General features: G+C 43.6%; 1 protein-coding gene across 2 annotated transcripts in view; it reads right to left on the bottom strand.

Annotated features, from left to right (window-relative positions):
• Window positions 1-8,948: 8,948 nt before the first annotated feature.
• Window positions 8,949-23,623, bottom strand: part of LOC147022703 (uncharacterized) — a 156,279-nt gene continuing 141,604 nt past the window's right edge. For both annotated transcript variants that reach the window (XM_085887484.1, XM_085887485.1), the window contains exons 11-13: window positions 19,362-19,493; window positions 14,618-14,734; window positions 8,949-9,661 (exon numbers count right to left, since the gene is read on the bottom strand). In XM_085887484.1, the coding sequence (XP_085743610.1) occupies window positions 9,512-9,661; window positions 14,618-14,734; window positions 19,362-19,493 (399 nt within the window). In that variant the 3' untranslated portion in view covers window positions 8,949-9,511. The remainder of the gene's footprint in view (window positions 9,662-14,617; window positions 14,735-19,361; window positions 19,494-23,623) is intronic.

Genomic DNA, 23,623 nt, shown 5'->3' with positions numbered 1-23,623 from the left:
AAACAATGACTCATCTTAGCTCAGAAACTGCGATTGGCTGAAATTAAATACGACAATAACTAAATCAGAACACAATAAGTTGCCCGCGATTGGTCGAATCCCACGATATTTGAGCGTTTACTGTATTATATTGGTCTTTTCCAAGATTTTTGTCAACTAAACTCGTCAATGATTTTTGAGAAATCAAGTCCTCTCAGTAGTTTTCTCGATGCTCAAGATTGAAAGACTGTTTAAGTCGATACTGTCCCATTTGGTTATTGACCTCTTCCTTGATACGTTTTAGTTTTGAGAAGGACCGCTCACCCTCACCAATACAATTTGATGCCATCATCGACAGTTGTATCCCAAGAGCTATTTCAATATTCGGAAATGTTTGGGTGAGGGTGTGAGAGTGGAGAAATTGGTACATTCTCAATTCTGCTAACTTTGTTTGTGTAAAGATTAAAGCTCTGTTGAAAATGCCAGTAAGTTAGGAAACTGGATAAATTCACTTCAATCATGGATTCACATTGTTGGGATAGGACCGGGCAATATTTGATGCAGTTTGCTTGATCTTACGAGTCGAGAGAGAGGCGAGCTTGGACAGGAATCTAAACTTATCGGTGATTTCCTTGTATGCTTCAAGACGATGTTTCAAGGCACTGATTAGCTGATCAATGATGACGAGGAACACTGAAGTCTTGAATTTCTCCTTGGATGATAGCACAGCCTCTTCAGCATCTCCATCGTCAAAGTGGCAGTTGCACATTAGGATGCTACTCTGAGCTGAATTGCACTCATTATGGCCACAATTGAATGCTGAGGTTTGAAAGTCCTCAACCTCGATCTGAAGGGTCTTGGAAGAAAAAAATCAGTAGGAGAATCGAGTAAGGACACCACACCATTCATATTTAAGCTGGTCTCCTGAAGTAAGAGATTGGCCAGGTGAAAGCTCTCAAAGACTGTGTTCCAAATATGAATGAGTAGAGCTGAATCCATCCATCCATCCACTGGGACCATACTCTGTGCAGAGCGTTGGTGCTGCCGAAGCAGTCTCCTTGGCTATTGGGTACAATCCTGGACGGGTCGCCACTCCGACACAGGATACCAGCATGCTGGCACTCATTTTGCCGACCTCGGAAGGATGACAGGCAGAGTCAACCCCACCTGGTATTAATTCAACAGCCGAGTGGGATTTGAACTCAGGATTCTCGGATCCTAAGCCCACCACCCTAACCATTAAGCCAACACCAGGCATAGCTGAATCCAGTTTTGCCAAATTTATCAAGGATCTACTGAGAACAATTCTTCAACGATCTAGTTTTGAGTGGCGTGGGGTGGAAGTTCAGGGGTGAGTGAGGATACCCTTTATTTGCAGACATTTTTATAATGATCAAGATTGATAAAGACGCCAGAATATGAAACTAAAATACCAAATACGGAGATCGCTAAACTGCCAATTGTACTTCTTTCTTTCTTTTGTTAGCCAATTGAGCACAATAATGGCTGGCACGATCATAAGAATTCCGAATTACAGTGATAATCCACGACTGCATGGGCCCCCTCTTCACTTGGACCACGTGTGGCCTCATCTACCCGCCCCCCACCTTTAACCAGTCATTTGGTAGGGAAGGAGTGAGATGAAATGCTGGTGCATTCCTTGTTTGAAACATCCCAAATATTATTGCAGACTTTTCACTCAATTTTTAGTTTATTTGATGTGTAATTATATTGTTTTAATAACCCCTTTGTTTTATGAGACGTACTTTTTTATCGTATAATGCCTAATGAAAAACCCATGTTGCTCAATCATATTTTGCAGCATAATTGGTCCGAATGCCACTGTCAAGTTGATCATCCCCAATGTGGAAGCGACACGGACAGGCCAATTGAGTCTCATCATCAGTTTGGATGACCCCAAGCTTCCAGAAATACATGGACAAGTGAAGGTTGAGGTGCAAGATAAATGCAGAAACAACATTGATCTCAGAAGTCAAATGTGAGGAGAAACGACTCAAAAGTCGCTGTTTGTCATTTTATTAAAACATGCAAGCCAAACAAAATGTGATAATGTCTTATAAATGGCAAGGATGTTGTTGACTGTTTAGCCACAGTGTTTGAAAAATAATTTGACATCATCTCTTCTTGTGTCAAAGTTAAAATGTGTGTAAGTGAAAGTCCTTTTCACTCTTTATGACGAGGTTTTGGGTGTTTTTTTACAGAATAGAAATTGCTTGTATTTTGACAAATTATGAACAATTTCTAAGGAATTTTCCATGGTGGTGGTTTTTCTGAGCATTTGTGACACTGATATCCTTTTAAAAGCAGAAAGTACTGTTTTCGTTCGTGCTTTTTCATACATGCATGATCAATTCAAGATGATTAATCTGGATAAACTTTTAGCATTTGCATGAATTGTAAAAGTTTGTTTTCCAGAACACAATAAATCTCCATGAACTTCAGAGACGATTAATTTTTCAATTTTTAAATGGTGACAGTAAACAAATTTACAAGCTCCTGACTGCCAAAGCAAGCAAACACCAAACCATTTTCTCATTTGAAAAAGTTTTTACGCAAGCGTTTTTAAACACCATCTTGTATGATTTTAAAAACATCACAAAAACAAAATCAGAAAATTCAACAGTTTTTTTTCTATACCTTGTCGAGGCTCGTGTGAGAGCGAACACACAATGCACAGCAAGGGGGGGGGGCATGAGACAAGAGAGGCAGGAGTGGGAGGGACAAAATAGTGGGGAACAGACAAATTAGGAGATCTGTGGAAGGGAGAGGGATGGGATGGGGAACATGGGGAAGAGAAGATTGATATTACATGGACTTTCAGGAAGGAAAGCGGGGAATTTGAAGGAGGTGGGCTTGGGTGGATTATCGGGGGTAGAAAAGATCGAGGATTTGGATAGGGGATGATAAGAGGTGGTGGTGAACAGCTGTTTTGAAGGCCTGCAGGGAATAATGGGAAAGAATAGAGTGAGGGAGTGTTGCTTGCGGACCTTGAGTGCCCTGTGGAAATGTGGTGGGGACAAATCGCAGAGAGAACAGAGTTGGGGGGGGGGGTCAAGGCTGGAGAGGAGATGGTAGAAGACAGAAAGACCACCGACCAACCTGCGGTAATGAGTGAGAGGCCCAAAGACTCAGCCTCATTGCGAGAGATGCCGATGATCCGAAATGCCCAGGTTTCTACAGCGTGAAGCAGAGAAAGGTGGGAGGCAGGATCACCAGCCCAGGGGAGAGCAGTACTCCATCAGGCTACGGACAAAAGCTTTGTAAGTGGTCAGGAGCTCAGGAGGGCCGAGGAAGGACTTTGCACGACAGAGGATTCCCAGTCGGCGACTGGCGTTGGAGGCGAGGTTTGAAATATGGCTTTCCCAGGAAAGGTCCTGTCAGATAATGAGACCCAGAAGCTTGAAAAAAAGGACTTCTTCCAGAGGATTGTTGAGAAAGTGGACCGGGGGGGGGGGGTTCTAAACGGTCTTTTTGAAGAGACATAGTGAGAGTGTGAGATTTGTCCGGATTGAAAGACATGTTACACGTGTTGGACCAGTTTGTGATTTTATCCAGATCTGCAGTGAGCGAAGAAGCCAGAAGAGCCGGTCTGAGGGATGTCCAATGGTACGGCAGAGGGGGGAGTCATCAGCAAAGAGATATAGAGGATTTTCCAGAGAGTCGGAGAGATCATTAATGAAAACCAGAAAAAGAACAGGGCCCAGAACGCTACCTTGAGGAACTCCAGCCTGGACAGGAAGAGGGGATGAAAGAACTCCATTTAGGGCCACACGTTGACTGCGACAGGAGAGGAAGTCTGCGAGCCATGAGTGGAGATAGCCTTGGATACCATGGGGAGAGAGTTTGCTGAGTCGGGCAGGGTGCCAGAATGTGTCAAAAGCACGTGATATGTCAAGGGATACGGTTCGGATTTCCTGTCTGGCATTGAGGACCCCCATCCATTGTTGGGAGAGCAGAAGCAGCATATCCAGGGTAGATTGACCTGCTATGAAACCAAATTAATGATCGGAAATCAAGCCATTGGAGAAGAGGAAGGATTTCATGTCTGAAGCGATGATGGATTCCATTACCTTGCTGATGATTTGGAGAAGGCTGATTGGTCAGTAATTGCAGAGATCTGTTTTTGCACCTTTTTTATGCAGGGCAGTGATGTTTGCAGATTTCCACGCAGATGGCAGATGACATTCAGCAAATGAGAGGGTCAATATAACAGAGAGAGGGTGAGCAAGAGCAGAAGTGCAGGCTTGAAGGACACGTGGGCTGATGCCGTCTGGACCGGTTGCAGAATCTGAGTCGAGGTTTGACAGCAAGCTCTCCACATTGTCAGGAGAAAAGGACACAGAGTCCAGGGACAGTTGTGTGCGACTGGGTAAGGTGGGTAGAGAAAGTGATAGGTTTAGGACCCAAGATTTAGCTGCAAACACCGAGTTTAGACATTCAGCTTTATCACGTGCAGTATCAGCAGTGCGGCCATTTGAGGTAAGGGAGGGGATGGAGGGGGAACATACACCAGAAACAGATTTGATTAAACGCCACTAGGATTTTGAGGAGGGAGAGAGGTTTGAGAGTTCAGACTTGAGATGAGAAAATGTTGTTTTCTGGCTCTCCTGAGGGTAGATAGACACTTGTTCCGAGCTTTATGGAAGGAACTGAGATTGCCCTCAGTTGGGTTTGCTTTCCATGAGGCAAAGGGAAGTTGTTTCAGGACAACTGCCTCGCCACAAGCTTCAGTAAACCAAGGGCGGGAGGAAGGGTAGGACAACTGAAGACGAGAGGGGATAAATCTGTGCATGGGGGAGAACAAGTTTCTTTGAAAGAATTCCCAGGATGAGTTGATGTTTGAGAAAGTAGTGATAGGAGACCAGTCTATAAGTTTGAGGGCTGCTCGGAGACCCTGCCAGTCGGCTTGAGTGAAATGCCAGACTCGACAGCGGTGAGGTGGTTCTCTGATAATTAATAGCCAGAGAGATGTCCACTTTGACAAGGACGTCGTCAGAAGAACCGATTGGAGCGGAAAAAAAAGCAGATATTGTCAGGGAAATTTGTCAACATCAGATCCAGAAGTGATGGAGTACCATTGCTTGAGATCCGGTTCAGGAAGTTGACAGATTGAGTCAGTCCCAATGAGTCACAGAAAGCTTTTCCTGAGGTGCCATGACAGGTGAGAGAGGTACCCACACAATAGCCAACTGGCATGATGACAATTGAAGTCGCCACATAAAAGGAAGAGAGAGTTAGGATGAGACGATAGAAGATGGTCCATGTTTTCAGATAGTGAGGTGTAGATGGAGTCATCACTGTGAGGTGGACGGTACAGTAAACATATAAACATGAGGTGGGAGTGGAGGGGAAACCGTAGCCAGAGGTATTCCTGGGGGTGTGGGGGAGTGAGGGCAGTGCTTGGAGAGTGAGGAATAGAGTCTTAGATGAAGAGAGCAACTCCTCCACCAGGACGAGGCTCAGGTCTGTCATACCGGAGGAGGGAGTAACCAGGGAGAGATTCTTGGGAGTTAAACACGTCTTGGTGGAGGAAAGTTTCTGTTCGGCAGATTATGTCTGGTTTGTCAGTGGCAACCTGTATGGAAAGAGCTGAAAGGTTTGAACGAAGGCCCCGGATATTTGAGGTCCACACTTTTAATGAAGAGGTAAGGGGGAGGCTTTGGGTGCAGGTGGTGGGGGAGGTAGGACAAGGGATGAGGGGGGAGGTAAGGAGGGTTGTTGAAAGAGTGTGGGGGATTGCAGAATAGCTAGGTCAGGGGGCCGATTGAGGAGGATAAAAGGCTCTGTGGTGCTGGGGGAGAGGGGGGACAAGAGAGGGGGAAGAAGGAAGTTAAGGATTTGAGGAGGTGGAGTGAAGAGACGGAGGTGAGATGGCAGTGGAAGGAGGCAGCTTTGTGGATGAGAGGGGGGGGCAACTTTGAGACGGATGAGTGAGGGGATGAAAGGTGGGGGAAAGGTGAGCGGGGAGTTTTTGAGAGAGGTGAGAGGGAGGCTTGGAGGGAGAAGAGTGGGATGGTTGCTTTGAGAGTGAGAGTGAGGGGTGAGGGGGGTGAGTTGGCACTGAAGTTGGAAAAAAAGAATGTTTGATGGAAAGCGAACATTCATAGCAAACAGGTTTTTAAAAGTTTGAGGTCATTGATGCGATTTAACACAATTCTTGATGGATGCAATAAAGGCGAATTCAGAGAATGGAGAGAAGAAACGCTGTAACAGTTGGATTTTTTTAGGCAAGGAATGAAGGAAAGGTCGAAATGAGAGCAGTCTGTTAAAATAGCAGAAGAGTAGTGCATTATGAAACAGTAAAGAGTACCACTTGAGTGAGAGAGGAAGATGAAGCATTATAAGATCGTTTTTGTTGTTAATATTAATGTTTGAGAGAGTTTTCAACAGATTAGGTCATGGAAGTGTAGAAAAAAAAATCGAGGAAGAAGACGAGGAGGAAGATATGAGGAAGAAGAAGAAGAAGCAGAATCGGGAGAAGGTCAGCGTGTTGTTGTTGTTGTTGGGTATTTTTTTAATTTTTTTTTTTTTTTTGAGATAAGACAGAGATTAGTTGGGAGAATGGGGGATGTTAGGAAAGTGGGGAGGGTGAAAATTGAAGGTAATGGGGAGGATAGAAATTGAAGGTAATAGGGAGAAAAAACAACAAAACAAACAAAAAAAATCGATCGAACACCGAGTGGAACCGGTAGGCCTCAAGCCTCGGCCAAGGCCTAGGCCTCAAACACCCGGTAAGAACGTCGACAAAAATACTCACAAAATAACACGATTTTTGAAAGAAAACTGAACTAGGAACACACAGTAACATGTAGGTGAGAAAATTAAACAGTTAAAACGGGACAGATAACGACCGGAAACTTAACTTTGAGAACGTCAGCAGAGAGCCCCAAAGGAGACCTCTCGTCGCTCCAAACCCTGAACCGGAAGTCAATTTGTTTAAGTAACAAATGGCCACCAGTCGGCCACCTTGGATTTGATCTTGAAAATAAATGACGTGCTTATGGAAGCCACGATTTATTATCTGTGTGACAAGTTTAAGCATTGATAAATGCATGTCTGAGAAATGGTTGCGGATATGTTCAACATCAGGTTTTTTTTACAATTAAAATGGCTGCCAGTCAGCCACCTTGAATCTGGTCTCGAAAATAATATGACGTGCATATGTAAAGCATCGTTTTTCATCTGTTTGCCAAATTTAAACAACATCAGTAAATGCATAACCAAGAAATGGTTGAGGACGTGTTCGACAATGAGTTCCCTTTTTTACAACGATAATGGGTGCCAGTCGGCCATTTTGGATCTGTTTTTTGAAAAAAAAAAAAAAAGACGGGCTCATGTGTACGATCATGTTGGCTTTGTACCAAGTACGAATAAAATTGGTCCATACATGTCCAAGATATAGTTTTGGATTCACACACACACACACACACATACACACACACACACACACATACACACACACACACACACACACACACACACACACACGGAAATCTCGACCAAATCCAAAAGACCCTATTTCTGAGAAATTCAAATGGGGGCTAAAAATCCATAGGTATTTACTTTCTTCTCTGCTACATATGTTGTGGGTCATCCACACATACCAGTTGTTCCCTGGTTATCTTATCCTGCCGCTACCAGGTGAGCGACAAAGGGGATTGTCTCAATTTTTTCATGGTATGAATAAACTTTGCTCCATCACGAATGATGAAGGTTGTCATCAAGTTTCATCAAAATCATGTGTGTAGTTTCAGAGAAGAGAGCAAATACCCATTTGAATCAAGACCCCCTCCCACCCCCCAACCAAAACCGTTAAAAACCTTGATTTTTTTTATGCCGAGAACAAACTTTTATAGTTCACAGGCGATCACAGTCAAGTTTCATCAAAATCATGTGTGTAGTTACAGAGGAAAAAGCAAATGCCTGTTTTGGGAGTCAAACCTGGACCCACTGTACCCCTCCCCTCCATCCCCTGTAGACCCCTTTAGACCCTGATTTATTTAATGCCATGAACAATCTTTGGTACATCACTATTGATGAATGCTATGGTCAAGTTTCATTGATATCGTGCGTGTAGTTTCGGAGAAGTTCCAAGTGTTTACCTACTAACTCACTCACTAACAGACACCACACGATACTAATACTTCACCTGAATTTTTTTCCTTCCAGGTGAGTTTAAAAAAACCTCTTGAAAAATGCAGAATAAAAATTGGCTGACAATATCCCACTTTTATACAAGGTCCACAGCTCATAATGGAGCTTCCACTCAAACACATGGGCAGAGTGACAAGACATACACATAACACAACCACTGAGCTTGGGGGAATTGCCGACATTTCCCGGGGTACTCTGAGTACCAGCTGCGATGTAACAATGGCGCCACTTTTGTTACTGCACTCAGCGGGGCATTTCCTCAGGAGGAATTCCTCCCTCCCTATGGATGCCAACCGATGGGGATTCTCTGTGCTTTTATCCTTTTAAATGCTGAGTGTAAATAAGGAAACATCATGTACCATTTTAAAAGTCTTTGGTATATCGCAGCCAGGGTTTGAATTGCTGAACTCCCAGACTCAGAGAGGATGCTCTAACCACTAAACCACCGAGTTTGGTGACTCAACACAAAGCTGCAAGTTTCCTCCAATGAGTTGGGTAAAGATTTGAAAGTGAATACCCACCTTAACCAACATCATGTCACATGACATCATGAAGGCAGAAAGCCTTGAAATTTAAGATATATCTGCTCATGTTGAAGCAGGGAATAATTTTCATCAGGACATAAAGCAACATTAATATTGCAGTAAAATAATAATTAATGAAATGTTTGATTTCAGACAATCCTAAACAAAAACGACATCATGGAAAGTATGTCTCTGGATCAAGATGAACTTTATCATTTAAAGAGAATGAAATAGAAAGTAATGTAAAAATAAAAATAAACCATCTCAATGTGGTAATTATATGTTTTTATTGTGCTTGGAAGATAATTATTAAATCTTGTTTCCCCGTTTCAGAATTCAAACAATCTCTTAAAGCATGCAATATGTTAATCAACTTGAAAAATATCATCACACAATTATCCACATTCGTTGTGATCTGTGAAAGTTCAACATCAATTGAACACGATAATCAAAATGACCAATTATCAACTATATATATATATGGATTCAAGTCTGGTTATCTACCTCTGCTCACAGCTCAAAATCCATATCAATGCGAGCTCAAAATGAAATGTCACATGAATGAAGAATTTCAGAGGAATATGTTAAAACATCAAAACAATGCGTAATCATTGAACTTGGGACGTTCAACGTATTAGGTTTAATCTACCGCTGCACAATCTACTAAACGTTTTGAGTGAGTAAAATACTAAAGTTTGAGAACTCTGTTGAAAGTCCCAGTAAAGTCGTGAGTTTTGGATTGATTGTGGGATATATTTGGAATGTGCGATTTTCGTCTCCATTTTTGCTGAAATTTTCATCCAAATGTCTTTATTTTTCATGAGCTGCAACTACTAAAGGTGTTGCTGACGACACAGGTCTGTTTGCAGCAAGTTTTTTTTTTCCCCTTGAAACAAGCCCCAACTGAAGTAATTGTCCTCAAATCCCTTGTCCCTGGATTTCCAGATTTGTACAAAGTCATCATACTCAGCCTGTGAGAAATTCTGGGGGCAAGAGAGGAAGGGAAGATGAAAGAAGGGGATGAAAGGATTCAAGTAAATCAATACAATGATTAAAGGTTGTTCATAATGAGAGAATGCAAAGTCAAAAATTGTCAAAATCGAATTTTTCCAATTTCCAATAAGTGATGAATGAAGATGAACATGTTGAGGTGGTGGTAAAAATAAATAATGATAGGTAGAGAGCTGTTAAATATCTTTTCACGAAGGATTCTTTAAAAACAAATAAATTTCCAAAACATGAAATTGTTCTGAGTGACTCAAAGCTATCCTTGTGAAGGCTTTGCCAACAATTTTGGCCTCTACCAATTTCCTGCCACAAAAAGTGAGCAATTGAACCAAAAGTCGAAACAGCTTGGGCCCAGGGAACATTCTTGAATAACTTTTTTTGCATTAAATGATGTAAGACATTTCAACAAATTAATTCCTTCTTTGAGTTCCAAATTGCTCCTGTGAATATCAAAATCAGGACATCAAAATCGGGTTTTTAAAAGCCAAACTGTTCTCGGGCAACTTCAGCAAAGTGTCAAAAAAGGAATTGAACCGTCTCACCTGGGTTCAAATCTGAGCCCAGTAATAAACTGTCATCCTGGTTTTTTGCAGGTCAGGAGAGGCATCAATGTTGGGGACGTCCCTCAGATGGACGATAACTGGGTGTCCATCTGGTAACATTAGTTGTTGCATATTAAAGATCCCAGTGCCCTTTGCAAAGAGGAAGCAAATAAGCACCTTTACTTTGATTAATTTCCAAATTATTGCTCTAACCTACAAGGATCCGACATCAGCAGCACTGCTCAATTCCCAAAAAATTATCCCAACTTGCAGCCACGTGCTACACACGAAAGAAGCAGAAGAAGACGCAAAGTGCAATCCAACTATCAACCCCCACCGATTCCTGAATTTTCTACCATCATAAGCTCCTTTAGTTCACCACTCCAAACATCATAAAAATGACGACATTGTATTCAACAAAGGAAATATGCTCGAAAAATATTGAAATGTGCATGCGAATGAGTGGAAAACCCATCCCCTTGTGAATTTGTGTCAATGTACAGAATATTCATGAGGACATACTTTGTGAATCGGCATACATGGGCTAAGTATAATTGATATAGAATAGGAGGCCACGTATCCCAATGCTCCAGTTTCCCCCTTTCTCTACCTCCCATTTATAACCATTTTCTTATTTCCTGCACCACCGAAGGTGGACGTTGGTTATGTTTTCACCCCGTTTGTCTGTACGTCTGTCTGTGAGCACGACATCTAAAAAAGTTATGGATGGATTCAGATGAAGTTTGTTGGACAGGTTGGGTGTGAGACAAGGATGAGTTGATTCAATTTTGGTGAAGATCCATGTCTTGATACGAGAAGTAAATTTTTTTGTAATGATTGATTCTTCACCATTGAGAGATAGTCACAAAAACTATATATACATATATATCATTATATTGCAAAAGGTTGGGGATTGATGATGACAAAACAAGGTGGAGGAGTTGGGCAGGTGACAATAAGAAGCCAATTCGATTTTGGTTCATGTCCAGATGCAGATCTGCATATCAGTGGGATACAAAATGTAAACTGGTCAGCCTGACAGAGGTATGCGCTCCACTGAGTGCCGTTCAAGTATTTTGAATGATTCAATAGTGCAATAACCACCCAATGAGATACGGAGGGATACAAATCACAAAGGGATGTTTAGCTGGGTGAGGCATGCTTCGGTCCACTGGGCGAGGTAAGGGCAGGGCATGTTGAAGCCTACTTTGCTGTTCTGTCTCCCGAAGGCCGAGACCATATTGCATTTGCCAAAGGATCTGTGGCAGCAGTGGGTGTTTAGTGCTGAAAATGTAATCTTCAGTGTATGTGTTTTATATCCATCTTGTGTTGAGGTGTCTTCAGTTTTGGATTTCAAATGTGTGTAAATATTTATGGAGAGAAAGTGTTTTTGGTCATATTATTAGTTTGATATTGTTTTTGATATTGTTAGTAATTCCTTTTGTTAGTTTCTCCACCTCCTATTTAGAACCATTTTCCTGTTATATGCAAAACTGAAGGTGGACGAATGGAGGTTATGTTTTCACCCCTGTTGGTTTGTCTGTCTGTGAGCAGGATATCTCAAAAAGTTATGGATGGATTTGAATGAAACTCGGTGGACAGGTTGAGTGTGTGATTGTCCGTGTAAGCACCGGTTGATCTTTATTCCCGTAGATTTGCTTCGGCCCACCGTACAGGGAAGTGGATTGGCCGTTGGAGTGGCGGTTGATTGTTGTGCCTGTGGATTTGCTTTGGCCCACAGTACGGTGGAGTGGATCGGCCGTTTGAGTGGCGGTTGATCTTTGTGCCCATGAACTTTCTTCGGACAACGCCACAGTGGATTGGATCTGCTGTTCAGGCGGCGGTTGATATTTGTGCCCGTGGATTTGAGGAGGTCCGAGCATGGGAGTCGAGGAGCGTAGCTGCACAAGCGTGATGAGTATCAAACTGAGTGACTTTTGAACTGTAATTTTTGTGAAAGAACTGAATGACTTTGTAATCCAGAACTGAATGACTTTTACAATCCATAACGACAGAGTCGACAGCAATCCATTTTTCGGAAATTACGAATGCAGTTTGCTATCTCCAGTTTTGTGTGATTTGCTTTCATGGCAAAATATTATGATAGACACACTAATAAATTCTGCAATGTATTAATCGTTGGCAGTGACTGAAAACAAAGAAGTATGTAGACAGCACACGCGGATGTCAGATGTGGTGGTGTTTGTGCGCGCCTTCATGCGAGCAGGTTAAAGGAATACATACGTGGTGTGGCACGCTTGCAGGTAGGCCTTTGCTCGGCAGATGGCATGGGTTTTAAATTTTAAATGCTTCTGCCTGATTTTACATATAACACGGCGGTTAAAATAAAAAATATATTGCTGTTTGGGTGCGTTTTATCACCCCGGTAATGGACAGGGAGACGAGATGAAGCAATTCCGTTGAGAGCCACACATTGACTGCGAGAGTAGAGGAAGTCAGTAAGTCATGTGTGGAGTTGCCCTTGGATGCCATCGGCAGCAAGTTTAAGGCAGGGGGCCAGACTGAATCAAAAGCATGAGATATGTCTGGAGAGATGGCCCTGAAATAACGTCTGACATTGAGGGCTTTCATCCATTGTTTCGGTGAGTAGAAGGAGCATGTCCAAGGTGGAATGACGTGATCTGAATCCAAACTGGTGATCTGAGATGAGAAAAGGAAAGATTTCATGAAAGAAAGTTGGAGAAAAGGAAAGACAAGCCGATAGGTGACATTGGTGGTCGCTAGACTAAGGCGAATTTGAAATATGTAGATAAGAGAACACATCAGATGGCATTTTTGCCGTTCCTTGTTCCATATAGGAACATGATGAGCAACTGTCCATTTGTGTTCGATTCCCTAACCCTACATTAGGGAATCCCAACGCGAATGTTGGGATGAAAGCATATTTGTAATATAATTGCAAACTAGTCATACAGTTTTTGACGGATCGGGCTGAAATAGTTTGACAAAGAGGTTGATTACAGTGCGCATAAAAGCGCGGAAGCCGATTTTTGATTTTTGAAAAAAAAAAATTCGGATTTTTTTCAAAAAAATTAAAAGTCCCATTGCAAGGCAGTGGTGGCGTCCGTAGCAAAGGTGCTCAAAAGCATACAACTAGATCCTGGTATGAACCTACCAGTCAAGTTTCATCTAAATCTGTGGACTCCTCTGGCCTCCAGAGCTGTCCATTACATACATACAGACAGACAGAGGGAAAACCTGAGACTAAGGATAGTCTAGCGACCACCCAATTTCATGTCAACTGCAATGATGGATTATATAACCTCATTGATGATTGGATGTAAGCTGATAAATCTGTCACTAAGGGGATCAGTTGTTACAACTTTTTTACAACTAAGGGTTGTAACGTAACGCATTGATGGCTGTGGCATTTTTCAGTAACGCATTGATGGCTGATATCCAAGCAGATGGAAGAGTCCAGGAGCAGTTGGGTATGACTGGGAAGACTAATCTTAACTCTTCTGACTCTCCCACCACATGACTCTGACCCGACTCCCTGTGATCATCTCTTTTGGGATATAAAGTGTCGTTGATGATGCACAAGATTTTAATTTGGTGAGTCATTGTAAAATTGTGGAAAATCTTTTTGAAAGGCAATCAGAAAATTACGTATCAGTCATAATGGAGTCCTACAGGCAGTGTGGTGGCTCTCACACTAATGTCTTATTGGCAAAAGTGGCCCCCCTTCAAAAAATAGTGAAGATCACTGTCATAACACTTGTATTTTTAGCATATTTTAATGAAAAGTTTTGACGATAATCTGCTTATTATAAAAATGTAATCCTGATGGAAACCAAGAACTCAGTGATGCTTTTTACATTGGTGGAAAAACATACAAAATAAACTCATAATTTTAAAACCAAGAACATGATTTAAGCTTGGATTTTATAATTAGCATGGGCTGTGCACTCGTCCCGTGTAATCAGCGCAGGAATTTGGAATTTTCTCAGGGGACAATTTCAAGATCATCGTGTAATTGGTTTGTGTAAAGATATACAACTCAGTTTCACTCTTTTCGAATGGCATCAATTAATGATCCGAGCGTGTCCTTGGTTCAAGAAAACCGCTGATGGTGGACACATTCAAAATTGGTATAGCTCGGTTAAACACATAATGCATCCAAAATCAACAGACACGACAGTAATTCTGCAAAACTGATTGTAATAATCTGGAGTATGTTGTAACTGAGGTATAATATGTGGAACAACCATCTTTGAAGCACCGAAGGAGAGTCACCAGGTTGGAATCACGAGATGCCCTTCACATTGAAATGTCAGGATTGTCATAAATAGCAATGTGATTGCCTTGCCAAACACAATAAGGTTCAAATAATACACACACAAGATATCTGGTGATTTTGAGCCATACCTTGACGAACTCTGCTTGGTTGTCAATGACGTACTTCAAATAATTGTTCATGCTTTCCCCCATTTTTTGATTCGCGTCTGTGACATGAACTTCAGCAAAACCAGCATCTTGAAGAGACTGGCACAAAGAAAATCATTTATTTATTTTATTTACTTTGCGATAAAAACTTGTTTCATATGTTAAAGATAATTATCGAACATCATTTTCATCATCATGACCCATACTCAATGCAGAGCATTGGTGCTGCCGAAGCAGTTCCGAGGCTACAATCCTTGTCGGGTCACCACTCCGGCTCAGGAAGTCAGGGCAGGAATTTGGGATTTGGTTATGGTGCCGGTGATAGCACTCCAACTCTTCGCGAAGGACACCGTGGGATCTTTAATGTAAACAAACTAATGCCGACAGATGGCACATCCAATTTCACGTCCATCCAAGGGACAGCTCATACATTGACAAACCACCCTGCCTGTGAAACACCAGGATAACAGTTATAAAGTTGTATCGAGATTCAAACCCAGGCCAGACAGCTTAGAGGAGAGTGTGCGTACCTCGAGGCCATCCGACCAGCCCAATTATCGATAATTATATATTTTTTTGTGCAGGGAGTGGCCAAATGGAAAAGCGATCATGAAAAGCAAACCACAACCAACATTTTTATACTTTCAAATATGGTACAACAATAAACTCACCTGACCCCCGATTAAAGTGAAGCATCTGATGGCAACTTCCATTACTTCATACCACACCGGTAGAATGTGGTAAGGGTGCGGGGGTGGGGTTGGGTGTAATTTAAAAGGTAAACATATTGTTGCGGACCCGGGGTCGGGGGTGAAGATCATGAAGTGTGAACTACCTCGGGTTCCCACCAGACTCCTCCAAAATCGCAGGCCGTTGCACACGAATAACTTTTTGTGACGCTACGGATCGCGAATTGACCGTGAACGCCAATAACTCAACCATGTGACTTCGGGTGCTCCGTTTAATGGAAACCGTTTCCCTAAAATGCTCACGTGATCTAATTACCGGGGGACGCGCACTTGGTACGCACTTGCTCAAACTGGATCATCTTACCAGATCAGATGCAGCCCAGTCGAACTGCCAAGCATATACCTGCGAGGAAACAGATCGTTGGGAAATAACGTCTCAGCTAAATGAGGGTGCAGGCCATCCTGGACCAATGGAAGAAAACACGATAACAAGCTGGGAACATTTATAGACAAAGAATTTATTTACAATCAGGTGAGGAAAAGTATGCAGGACATTGAATGGGGTTTATTTTTATGTACAGCAGGGGATAGCAAGGAATTTGTTGGGTGTGGCAAAAGACAACTTACAAAAACAAACGCAGGGCAGAGTTATCCCGTTATTTCTTCAATAATCTTAATTTATGCTTGGACAGGAGCCATAACACACACACACACACACACACACACACACACACACACACACACACACACACACACACACACACACACACACACACACACACACACACAGAAGATTATATAGCCCAGAGAGAAAGAAAGCAGGTGAAGGTAAACGAGCTCTCAATACTTTGTGCGGTTGGCAGACAAACGCAACCCAGATCGTTTATGGAGAGGTAGATGGGAGGAATATTGGTTGTGTCGAAGATGTGGGAGTGGGAGGTGTAGTGGAGTGCCATGTGTCGGGAGGGGGGTGGGGGGTGTGTGGTGTGGTGTCAAGCCAGAGGAAAATGGGATTGCAAGTCGGTAACGTTCTTCTTCATGGGTCCACAGAAGATGGGATGGAGGGGTAGATATCGAGAGAGGAGAATAGATGCATGAGGAGAAACATCCCTAACCTTGCTGTGTAAGGCTCTGTATGTGTAGCGTGTACATCCGTGGGACGCTCTGCCTGAGAATTCCCACCTCGTGATATGGCACGTTATCTCCTTTTTATTTATTTGCAGGGGATTGTGGCCATCTGTGCTCCGCACTGGTCTGTCTGGCTTCATGGTGTTTACGGGGTGGCAGCATGTCGACAGCATGGCAGGGAGTCTCAAAGGACGGCAATCACCTCAGATCAGCTTCTTGAAGAAGAAGAAGCAGGTTCTGGCAATCACACACCAATAATGCTCTGAAGAAGAGCGAGACAGAGAGAGAGAAGAGAGTCTAACGATTCTGCGCTACCCATTTTGTCAACCGCGGGTGAAGGGTGGGGCGATGACCAGAAAGCGATGTGCTGTGGCCCAAACTCGTTTTCTTTATTTGGCCACAGGGGCCCTTGCCATGCCCTTCCAGGCTCTGGGACTGGAAACCTGTTCAGTTGCCTACCAGTTTTGGCATGGTTTGGAGCTCCTGACTTTTAACATAGAGCATAATCCCCGAGCCGGCACCCAGGCCCAGAAATTGCTCTGAGTGCAGTTTGAATGTCTGATGGCAGGTGACATTCCCCACCACCCACGGGCTCCCTCATGACTCAAAACGCACACCCGGGCCTCGAACCAAACTCTCAGATTGCCCTTGCAACGCCCCTTCTCGTTGCCCCCGATCTTGCCGTGGTCTGGCGATTAGATGAGGGCTGTATCAATTCCGGATGCCACTGGGACGTCCCCGGTGAGACGCATAAAAGCGCGGAAGCCGATTTTGATTTTCGAAAAAACAAAAAAAAATTCCGATTTTTTCCCCCCAAAAAATTTCCTCCCATGTGTGGGAGGCGTTTGTTATCAAAGTGGTGAGATTTGGTAAGTGAGGTGCAAAGTAAGGTGAGGGGCTGGTGGGAATTGGACCGCAGATTCAAATGAAATAATGGCGTGGGATTCCCATGTGTGGGCTGTGTAGTGTGCAACGGGGATGTGGTTGATCCAAGCCACAGGAGGCATCGTGCTGTGCTTATTAACAATTGTCTACTGAATGGTGTGTGTGCTTGCATGCTTGATATGTACTATGGCTAAAAGGAAAGGGTTATAGTAGGGATCAGAGATATTTATTCGACCTAACTATGAGACCCACACAATGCACTTCGTCCCGTTAACCCACGAGACATGAGGGGAGGACTAACTACACGAATACTCATGAAATAACTGCCTGTCATTGCCTTAGAGGCATGCGGTTTTGCAGAACCGCAACAATAGTGTTGTGGATTTGGAAAGCTATCGCACTCAACATTCAGGTCCTTTAGCTCAGTTATATCGGTAAGTACATCTTGCCAGTTAGGGTCCCGACCCTGGTATAATGGGTAATTAAATGTTCCTGCGCTGTGAAGTTGTTTTAATAGTTAGATTTTCTTTTAGTTATTTTTTACGCCACCAACTACATCATCGACTCCACCGCCGACCGCACCGCATCGCCCTCGCTTCACTCCTGTCACCACGCGGTCTGAGGAGAAGCCGAAGGTGGAGCCACGAACGCTCCCCACCCCCCGCTGGAGACTCCGCCCAAGGGAGGAGTTGCCCCGCCCACCGCGTGCCTGTCCAATTGGGCACGGACGAGGAGTTACATGGGGCCTCCGGTCCAATGGGAGGGCGAGTGGGGAGGAGCGAAGGTTTGTTGAGCGGGAGGGGGGAGAGCAGGTGTGTTCTGAGGAGGGGAAGGTGGTTCCTGAGTTGACTGAGTTTTTCCTACGGATGAGGATTTTTAAAAGATTGTACACGAAAGCGCTGTTCTGAGAAGATTTCGTCGTCGTTCGTTACCTGCTTGTTTCTCCCGTTTTTCTTCTCTGCCCGGCTCATCACCTTGGCTTTTAGTGCGACCTCGTCTTGACCCCAGAGCTTCGCGTCGTCGCCTTCTGCCTGGCTGGGACGGTGACACCAGTCTCACGACCAGGGGACGTCCAGCTGCGCGCTCGTGGCCAGGTCAGCTACCCTGACCCTCAGCCCGACTGTCCTTCGGGCTGGAGTTCCCATTAAAGACCCAGGGGGTCCATTTCAGTCTGGGTGTGCATCTGTCTGTTTGTGGCGCCAGTCTTGTAAGTAGTAAAACTGTATAAGTGCCTGTGCTGTATATTATTTGCCTTGCTTATTATTCGGTATAGATCTGCTCTGATGTGCTTCCCTCATTCCCTGCTTATTATTTGCAATAAAAACCCCAATTGTTAAATGTCCTCAGCTCGTCGTGTCGTTTCCTTCATTGGCTGAGCGTGTCATGCGTGTGAGGGATTAGTCGATCATTGCCAGGGTCCTAACTTAATCGGGCCGGCGGAATTCGGTGATATCACCGCTCGGCTACGCACATGGGACGGGCCGCTTAAGCCGCTCGCTTCCGTACGAATTCCGCCGAGGGTGAAGTACCCCGGTAGCTGGATCACGTCGGTACTTAGGTAAGTTGAAGTTGGCAATTAACCCTTCCCCACGTGATCTCCCCATTGGCGTATTTCGGTCCTAAAACGACCAGGACCCGTCGACCCAGGCTTACCCAGGCCGGCGACCTGTAAATTCCGGGCAATCGAGCCGAGACGGCCCCACTGCTTCATCGAGGGTCATGCTCGTGGCGACGCGCCGGCGGGGAACCTCAACAATATGATAGTGCAGCAGCAAGGGTGATACAAATATGGAAAAAAAAAAAACAGTTGATGTCGAACTAACCTTGCAATAACTGAATTCACGTTATTAGCAGTGGTTCGAATAAATCAGCCAACAATTCCAAAAAAGGAGCCATTTTAAACCTACTCGTGGACATGACCAAAAGAAAATCTCATAGAGATGCACTCGAGAATTTACTGGAACAATGCACACGTACTATTCTCATTGTATAAATGATTGCATGATAGTAATTGCAATCTTCACCTTGCCCATTGCAGACAGTGTCCACAGTATGTACCCAGATTGGTCAGCAAACTTTTGAAATTCTTCTGACCATGGTTTCTCTCCACAACAGAAATCAGAGATGATAAAACGCCCAGTAGGCTTCAGCCATCTCTGCTCACACAGGTCATCAGGATGCTTCAGTTAGAAACAATCCAAACAAAATGACAGCGAAACAATGCTCAACACATTCACAAACATGTAAAAGGCCAAGGCAGAAAAAAGTTGCTATTTACCAGTTAAAAAAAAAATTAACTTTTGTTATTATTCTCATACTAGCAGGGAATCCCATGGATGACGGCGGGTCTGAAGGAGTATATGTCACAGTTAATTGTAAAATTGTAGAGGCTGCCACCATTATTAGTTTTTTTCATCATCACTATAATATTATATTTTCCCCACCATGTTTTATATGCAGAAGACGAGTTCAAAAATGTTAAGATTTATTGCCGCATCAGATAAAAAACCATAATGCCTCAACAATGTGAGGCTGGTTTCATGTCATCATTTGCGACTTAATTTATACGTCGGGCATAACCCAGCCTGGCCCAGCGTATTTGATTTATTTACGTCTGTTATCCTGATAAAAAATTATGTTATATTATGTATACAAAGTTACAACGTACCTACGCCCATAACCATTCTATAAAATATCTACATAGCCCATAACCATTTAATTATAAAATATTATACACATACGCCATACGCCATCACCATTCTATTTATATCTGTAATATGTATATATACAAACCATCCCCACCATTTTTTTTTATTTCCCACCACCATTTTTATTTTTCACCAGCAACATGTATTTCCTTCATCGCACATCCTATTCCCGTTTATGAAATAACTGAAGTAGCTCAATAATTTTAGTGGAGTGCTTGAGGATAAACAATATTTGATGTCTTCCCCTCTGGGGCCAATATGTATAAAGCCTCCGACGATCCCACTCTGGAGCATCGCACATATAGCTGACCATGGGAAAAGCAAGGAGTGGATAATTCCAGCCCTGCTACTTTCAATGACTGTCCTTGTGCCTTATTGATAGACAACGCAAAGCACAGGCATACAGGAAATTGTAGTCTCTTAAATTCAATCGTTGAATTTGATGGAACGAATGGAATTCGTGGGATCAATACATCTTCTCCTTTCGCACATCCTGTCATGATAGTGGCCTCAATTACATGTGGTAGTAGTCTTTTCACAATCAGTTTAGTTCCATTGCAAAGTTTTGGTGCATCGAGATTACGTAATAACATAATAGGGCATCCAACTTTTAACGACAGATGTACGGAGGCAATCCTGGTAATTCCAATGAGTTTAGAAATTATGTGGGATAATGTATGGCTTGCTCAGTATCCAGTGTGGTGTCAATAGACTTGTGACGATGTTGTTCGCCTGGAACTACTTGTAATAACTGATGGTTTATTACACGGACTGTTTCATTAAGTAGAGCCAGGATTGTTCTTTCACAGAGCCACTGTATGTTTTTGTAATTAGTCGCTAAATGGGGATACACATGAGCCTCGAATTCTTCCATAGATGAAACTATTGTACCACAGTCATCGGGAATAGATATTACATCATTTGTGCTCAGGATTTCACAATTTCCAAGTTTGAGAAGTAATTGTGCGAAATTGCCAGCATCTAAATCACCATATAATTTCACCCTCATATTTGTTGTTAGATGGATAGTTTGTACGAATGTCCAGAGGTATGAAGATTTTATACTGGCTTTCATTTCATCAGCTGGAGTGCCACAGGGTACTACAGATAAAGTTTGTCTGAAATCGCCAGAAATAACCAGCGTAACTCCACCTATAGGCAGATCTACTCCTCTTAAATCTTGCATAGTTCTATCTAATGCTTCGAATGCATCCTTAGGCGACATCGTACCTTCATCCCAAACTATGAGGTCGCAATTCTTCAGCACTTTTGCTGATTCAGTTTGTTTGCCAATGTCACAAACCGGATATTCCATTGTAGCTAAGTCGAGAGGCAATTTGAAAGCAGAATGTGCTGTGCGGCCACCTGAAAGTAGTGTTGCGGCTATACCGGATGAAGCAATGGCCAATGCGATCTTTTTCTGGCTCCTCATCTTAGCAAGCAAAAGGTTGAGGACAAATGTTTTGCCAGTACCACCCGGGGCATCCAAGAAAAATATCACACCACTTCCCTCTTGAACCGCTTCAGAAATCAGTTGATATGCATTACTCTGATCCTGTACCAGAAGCGGCTCATTGTCAGAAACAAACTTTGCGAGAGTATCTGTGTTGTAGTTTGTTTCACGGAACCATTCTCTACTGATGGTTGCGCTTTCAGACCTATTAGAAGAGGGAAGTCCCCACTTTGTTAAATCTTTCCCGCTCAAGTATAATACCAAATCTTCAATGTATATCAGAGCCTCATTGAACATATCTGGTGTGTACTGGATACGGTATTATATACATACGGTAATTTTTGCATAGGCCTATACACTATAAATAAAGGTTGGTCGACTTACGACGAAATCGACTTACGATTGATCGGTCGGAACCGATCGTGGTCGTAAGTCGACGACGACTTGCATGTACAATAAAATATGACTTGTGTTAATCATGCATTAAAAGAGGTGTTTGTTGATGTGAATAGGGCCTATGATAAGTGTGTCGAATGCATAAGTCATAATTCGGAATTAACTGTAGCACTATTTTTTCATTCTTTTGCAAATGGTATTGGCCCCATGTCAATCGGCTGAACTTGAAAAATTAACGTTACGAAAAGTGTGTCGAATGCATAAGTCATAATTCGGAAACTGGGAAGACGGAAGCCATTGTCTTCAATTGACTGTAGTATTAATTTCTCATTCTCTAGAAAATTCCGTTGGTCCCATGTCAATCGGCTGAACTTGAAAAATTAACGTTACGCAATCAGGTGATGACGTCATCATTCGGAAACCGGGAAGTCGGAAGTCATTGTCTTCAATTGACTGAAGCATTATTTTTTCATTATATTGCAAATGGCGTTGGCCCCATGTCAATCGGCTGAACTTGAAAAATTAACGTTACGAAATCAGGTGATGGCGTCATAATTCGGAAACCGGAAGTCCAATTATTTTACATCGGGACACTCCTGGGTACATGTTCTGTCAGCATGTGAAGTTTGGTGAGGATCAGTCCAGTATTTTTCGCGTGCATAGGTCACAGACAAACACACACACACACACACACACACACACAGACACACAGACAGACAGACTTTCAACTATATATATATATATATATATATATATGTATTTATTGTTGCGGATTCGCGCCCGCCGGCGTGCTGACGGCCACGTAACTCAAATCGCGGCACGTCGCCCACCGGACGGACAATCCAGTCGTGACCCTCTCGGACTAACGCCGGGAACCAGTCACGGGTGGACCTTTCGGTCTCACCGCAATCGAGCCAATCAGCCCCCGCGTGGGATAGGGTTGCTCGCCAAATTCGACCTACCTAAGTACCCACGCGGAGGGTAGACCGGGCGATCGCACCTCGCCGCAGGTCGACTTCGGACACGGGCCACTTAAGCGACCCGTTCCGTACTATCAGAATAACCGAGCGGTGTTATCGTCGACCTCGACGGTTCGATTAATTATCGGGCGTATTCAGCCCACTACCAACCCTTTACGTGAAGCAAGATGAGGATTCAATGAAGGAAATGACGAAGCGAAGCGGGAAACAGTTCAACACAAAGCACATTTATTTGCGGCACACGGGAAGCACACATATACAATTCCACCAAATGCACACAGAAAAGAAAAACACAATGCAATTTACACAAAAAGCAAATGTAAAAGCGAAGACACAATGCAGAGCTAATACCGACTACCGAGCACACGGCAACACTTATACAATTTTACTTCACAGACGGCGCCGACAACACATACCCAAAACGAAGGAAAAGAATACCCTCAAAGATGACGCGGGCCTGAGGCCGAGACCGGGTCGGGCCTACCCGTCTGGTGATGAGACGCGGAGCGGCGATGGTGCCTCAACTCCGCGGGCCTCGCGGGCAGTGTCTGGTAGGGGGTGGGAAAGGGGCCCCCTTGGTCGCACTATCTCAGCGCGGGGGGAAAAAGGAGGGGGTTGCTGATGCTCGGGGTATAGAGGATTTTTATTGTCCCGCGACGAGCGTCTCCACCTCGGCCAGGTCGCGCTGTCGGCCTCCCTGGGGTGCAGCTCCCTGCACGACGCGAGCACCCCCTCGTCTGCCCTCGCCG

Source organism: Eptatretus burgeri, chromosome 7, assembly GCF_056783735.1.
Source record: "Eptatretus burgeri isolate ZD-2024b chromosome 7, Ebu_testis_v1, whole genome shotgun sequence".
NCBI lineage: Eukaryota > Metazoa > Chordata > Myxini > Myxiniformes > Myxinidae > Eptatretus > Eptatretus burgeri.
This window is presented reverse-complemented; position numbering and strand designations above follow the sequence as displayed.